The 5,997-nt window shown below is 39.4% G+C and overlaps 1 protein-coding gene across 1 annotated transcript in view; it reads left to right on the forward strand.

Moving 5' to 3' along the window:
- Nucleotides 1-3,009: 3,009 nt before the first annotated feature.
- The window catches only part of MRC1 (mannose receptor, C type 1), a gene marked incomplete at its 5' end in the record, with an annotated part of 43,392 nt that continues 40,404 nt past the window's right edge, over nt 3,010-5,997 (forward strand). The window contains one exon of the mRNA XM_010137463.1: nt 3,010-3,192. Coding sequence (XP_010135765.1) covers nt 3,010-3,192 — 183 coding nt within the window. The remainder of the gene's footprint in view (nt 3,193-5,997) is intronic.

Consider the following 5,997-nt stretch of genomic DNA (forward strand, 5'->3'; position numbering starts at 1 on the left):
CTCCACCCTTTCCCTGGGGGGGAATTTGGAGGAGGAACAGAAACGAGACAGAAGTTTTCAATTGTACAGTAATTGCAGTGTAAACATGGTGACAGATTAACCAGGGATTGGCAGTGATTCGCTTCATATTTTCCAAAATGTCCCATGGGGGGAAGTCAAAAAAGGAATAAGCATGTGATCATGCAAGGTGTTAAGTGCCCTCAGCTTCTACTGATGTAAAGGAAAACTCATGGCAGATGTGCACTTCATATTAAACACTGAGGCAATCCTCTGAAATTTTAACCCTAGAAGTTAACAACTGAGTCTAACAAGGCCATATGAGAGGACTGTGGGACAGAAGAACACTTTACAGCAGAATATAGTCATCCTTGTGTCCAAAGAAAAAAGTAGACAAAAATCTTTATGGAATAGTTATTTTTGTTGCAGATGAAGATTTTCATGAAGCCAACAGCTGTACAGTTGTGGTGGTTTTTTTTTTTTTTTTTTGGTAGTAGAAGTGGGGTTTTTTTCCAACAGGAGGCCACATCACTGTAGATGCTTAAGTGATGTAGAATCTCTGTGCTTCAAAGCATTTGCCCTGTAATACAGCAAAGTGGATTGATAGGCACCTGTGAAATTAACTTTGCTTAACTTGCAAAACTTGCTTATTTTTAAACATAATTTTCTAAGGAAGGCTCTCTGTCTGTCTTCCTCTCTCTACCAAGTGCTTGCCAAAACCAGTTTCATCCTAATCCAACAATGTGTAGTGAAGTATTGTTTACAAAGCTTTCATAAAACATTCAATTAGAAAAAAATAAATGCTCTTGGTGTTTGTTAGTGTTGTGACTGCTCTGCAAGCCCTCTCTCATCAGACCACAGAGGATGAGTACGAGGGAGAGAAATTTGAATACCTGAATCGTGAGACAAACTTCAGATGGTGCTTTCACCCTTTTAGACACCCAAGTCAATCTGATTGATCTTCAGGAAGCCAAGCGTATGGTTTACAAAAGTATTTACTCTCTGAGAAATAACCATTCTACACGTTCAAACTTAATTTCTGTATCTTGATCTATTCCACAGTAAATTTGTCAGCTTGATATAATTTTTTACATATTAATGTGACTACCTTTGTTACTTTGTTACTGTTATTTATTGTAATTTGAATTGCCAAGATAATTTACATTGTCCAATGAAGTTCAGGGAGTACTATTTGTTTCCATTAGGATGAAAAAATAAATTGTATGGCTTTGGGTTGTTGTGTATTTTCTTTAAAAGGAAAATAGGGAAGCACAGAGTTTATTTTTGCTGAAAAATGGAAATGAAGGACGGAAGTCTTTTTCATACTGAGAAATCCCCAGCTATGTCATTCAATACGACTTGCACCAAGGAAAATGTCAACTGCTTTTCTTATTTTGTGGCCTTCAACAAACTCCCTGGTGTTACTGCTTTACAAGCAAAATGTTCTCCCCCCCTGCCATAGGTGCTTTAGTGTTCCAGTAGTCATCTCACAGTCTCCTTTGGTCTGAAAAAGAGACTCTTATGGACTCACTGGGGAGTAAATGCCTGTGTGACTGTCTTTGCAGCCATGTCTGAACTGCTGACGCCTGATCTAATCTAAGTGTTTACAGTTTGCAGAAGGGTGCACTAAGTGTGTTGGAGGTGCATATTTGCCTAGATCTTTTTTCAAAGCAATTCCTTGACAGTTACAACAAAGCATTGGAAAATGCATATGCTAAGAGCTGAGACCAGACATAGGATTAGGCAGCTGTCTGAAGTATCGAACTAATCTCTACAATAGTGTTTGTCACCTCTGTCCTCTCTCCTTTCTCCCAACTCCATCACGTATATACAGTTTGTTTTTCTTTGGTTCCCCCACTCTACTCCAGTTCCTCCTCTCCTGTGGCAGGATTGACAGCGCCCTGATCAAGCACTGAACCCCTTGTCCTGGGGTGACAAAGTTTAGTTTTACTTAAACTTTGTGAGAATATGCTAGCACTTTTTTGAGGCACAAACTGCAAACAGCAGACACTGTTTATAGCTGTGCTAGAGATCTTTGTTGTGACACTAAACAATCACCAGTATATTCCACTTGAAACAGGAGCTGTGCTTGCCACCTGGGCCTGACTGGTCATCACTATTTCTGCAGAATAGACCCCACTGCTATGCACAAACATATTGCTTCCCCTTCCCCGAAATACACAATTTATTTTTGCCAATAGAATTTCTGCAAACCTGCTGTCCTTGTTCTACTCTCTATACTGGTGTTTTCTAAACCCATCTGATAATTATAAATAAAGTGCTGCAAGAATCATAAATTGTTTCTACAACAGCAATGTTCTATTTGTTGTATGTTTGGGTGACATTCCTTCCAAGGCTGAATTGTTTGCTGTGTGTGGTTGTTGGCAGTACTCTGGCTGTTTTGTTGAATTTTTAAAAGCAAGTTTTAAGCATAAATAATTTACTTTGACAGGATAATTTTCTCAATGAAGCTTTTAAAAAGGATTTCTAAAAACATTATTCTTAGTTGGGTTCTCTTGTGATCCTGTAGAACCAGTGTAGCAAATGGCACTAATCCATAAAAAGCCTAAGGTTTGGGGAAAAAATTCACCCTCATAAATACGTTCTGCAAGCCCAGGTTCTTAAGATACAGCTATACAGCATGGAGGAGAGAAAAAAGTGCTGACATGAGCTTAGAAAAAATGGTAAAGCACAGCTCTGCAAACCTTACCTTATAATATGTATGTATGCATGTAAAAGTGTGAAAACTGTGTTTTATGGTAATTTTATATTCTGTCTTTTCATGAGATGCAAGCACTTGTTTACAACTGTAGTTTACTTTAAAAAAAAATCTGGAAGCTTCAGCTTTTAATAATGCATGCAGATTATTATCCCCATATGTATTTTTCAGCTCTCTTGTTCTTCATTAAGAAAAGATATAATTAATTTTTTTGTTAAATCTTTCCTTTTCAATTTTCAGTCTTTAGTTGAGAACAGAATTCTGAAACTCTTTGTGGTAATTTTTCTTTTCAGAAACTAACATGCCTATTAGATGTCCTGGTCAATGGATGTCATACGCTGGTCACTGTTACATAATTCACAGGGACCCCAAAATATGGAAAGATGCCTTAACATTTTGCAGGAAAGAGGATGGGGATCTGGCGAGCATCCATAATGTTGAAGAGTACAGCTTTGTTATTTCTCGGCTTGGGTACCGTGAGTATTTTTTTTCAATTCAATATATACTAAGAAAATAAAGAGTTTTGAATATATCTTACCTATTTATAAAAGGAGGATACCTTTAAAAAACCCCCTCAGTTATCCTGATCACAGGGTGCAGAAGAAGATAAATTTTAAATTTAAAATCTCTTTGGAAGAAAAAAAGCCCCACAATAAGAGCACAAAAACCAAACAAGGTGTACTGTCACAGAAAACGTGGTCAATGTCGTGAATTGCATCAACTCCAAACACGTATTTCTTAGAGTCTGCTTCTACCTCCTTTTATACAGATTAAAACAATTTTTACCTTTCTCAGAAGCTGGAAGAGTTTTTTCTGTTGGACTGTAAAGATAGATTGGAAGCAAAGCCTGTTGGTCAAAGACAGTTTGGGAAGATACGGGCCCTATTACCAGCACTGCCATGTCCTTATTTTTCAAGTCATGCTGCTTGTGTTACTTCTGAAAAAGGAATTGGTATGTTCCAGTGTGTGGATTCAGATGTGCCCCAAACTAAATATGGTGCTTACGTGCTTGGTTTCTGAGCACACATTCGAGCTGCTGCAAGGCAAGTTAGACTACAGATGCTGTGTGTTCGTTAGGGGAGATGCAACCATGCTGACACTGAGGCAATTTTGTGATTGCTGTTGCTTTGCATGCACCTATTTCACATGTAGCATCAGCTACTCCTTTTTGATGGGAGGAGTATGTTCACACCTATGTATGCTTCTTTGCAGTAACTGTTCACAGAATCACAGAATGGTAGGGGCTGGAAGAGACCTCTGGGGATGATCTAGTCCAAACCCTTTGCTAGAGCAGGTTCACCTAGAGCAGGTTGTACAGGAATGAGACCCATTGGGTTTTGGAAGTCTCCTGGGAAGAAGGCTTCACAACCTCTCTGGGCAGCCTGTTCCACTGCTCCGTCACCCTCAAAGTAAAGAAGATTTTCCTTACATTTAGGTGGACTGTGCTTTTATTGCCAGACAGGTGTGAGTTAGTTTCCCCTTCACTGAAAGCGCAGAAAGCTGATTTGAGCTGCAGTGTAACAGCAGAGTAGCAATCATAAAATAGCTGGTATGCTTCAGTTTTGTATCCTAGCCAACTCAATGGCAACTTATGCTTGAGAGCATAACATTTCTGAAAGAGTCATTTGTTGTTCTTTCATGAACAACATGAAATTTTTACTCTTTCAAAGGAGATTATTAGGAAAGGTGAGACCTTCTTGCAAATAGACATTTGAAAGAAGTTAGGCTCTGAAGAAAATTAATTGTATTTTTACCTTACTCTTTGGAAGTAGATTATTCATAGTTTAATGCCTTCTTCAAAGACCTTTCCTGAAATGACTGGACTGCACTGTTTTTGTAAAAGGGAATATTTCCGAAAGGCAAATAGTCCTGAAGGAAACCTGGCTTCTCAATGGCACACTATGGCACACTCATTGCAACAGAGTATCTTGAAACCATGCTTTTCAGAGGAGTAAATTTGGAAAAGCTGAAGAAACCTCTTAAGGAAGTTTGTGACAGTATCAGATTACCCTTGTTCACCACTGTGATAAGAATACCAGGTATTCAGTCCCTAGAAAATCTTGTCCGCATCAGAGCTTTGCTGCAATAACTGCTGTACAGAAAGAACAAAAGTCTATCTTTGTGCCAATAAAACAAAGGAAGAAGGGGTACAATTAGTGTTGTCATTGTAGCCAAGCTTTTGTTCGCGAAGGAGAACTTTAGAGAGGAACATGAAGAAGAATAAAGAAGTACCTTCTGGATGTTTACGCAGAAGTCCAGCATGTGATATGGCACAAATGCAACCCATTGCATGTCTGAGAAAGGGGAAAACAGCTTATTTACAAGTGGCTGGGGAAAAAAAGTAATCTTGGTGTTACCGAGCTCTAGAGATGATTGCAAAACTCTACGACAGTATTTCTTCTTCAGAGGAGAAAACGTTGTGTAAGAAGAGGCTCCACAGAGCCAGAAATAGCTCTTGGTCATTTCTGGTTGTTTAGGTGACTTTGATGTAATAATTTGTTAAAGAATGCTGTTTATTGTTCATATTACTATGGTGTGAGAACTCCATAGTAGGAGCTGTGCTAGATTCTTAACAAACACGGACAGAAAAATCTTAACAGATAACTGAACCAAAAAGAAATTAGAGAGCATGGATGGCAGTAGCTAAAGAGAGAATCATGGGCAGTGGAATTGGAACGGGTTTCAATTTTGGTAGCAAAGGAGAGTTTAAAGGAAGGAACTGAGACGAATGTTGGGTGACTTCTGAACATGAAGAGCAGTCTGGTAGAAGAGATGAGGGTGCCTCTTGTTTGAAAATGGAGCCTGATGTCCAGAGAATCTGAGCCCTTCTTATAGGAGGAGACATGGTAAGGACAGTATGGATGAGCTATGAAGGCTGACTGTGGGCGTGACCCCCCGGCTGGTCCGGGAAGAAGCCCAGCTAAGCCTGCTGTCAGTCAACAGCAGGAGGTGTGTTATTTAGGAGGAGACAGAGAGGTTGTGTCAATGGGTGATTGGAAAGCCAGCTCATCTCTGGGCAGGACAGTGAACTTGAAACCAATCCAAGCATAGTACGTAACCATAACTCAGAAACTATAAATTCATGTGATAAGGGAGAAACTGCTCAGTTAGAATTTGTAGCATGTAGGTGCCACAGCAGTTTGCTGCAGTTGTATTTTAATAAAGGCCTTGTGTGCACACAAGCTGTTGTTGCATTGTCCACCCCGAATATTTGCGACGTATGATTTACCACTATAGCTGACCATACTTAGGTATGATAAAAATGGGAGTCAAGGGAGGGA

Source organism: Buceros rhinoceros, unplaced genomic scaffold (genome assembly GCF_000710305.1).
Source record: "Buceros rhinoceros silvestris isolate BGI_N320 unplaced genomic scaffold, ASM71030v1 scaffold2536, whole genome shotgun sequence".
Classification (NCBI taxonomy): Eukaryota; Metazoa; Chordata; class Aves; order Bucerotiformes; family Bucerotidae; genus Buceros; species Buceros rhinoceros.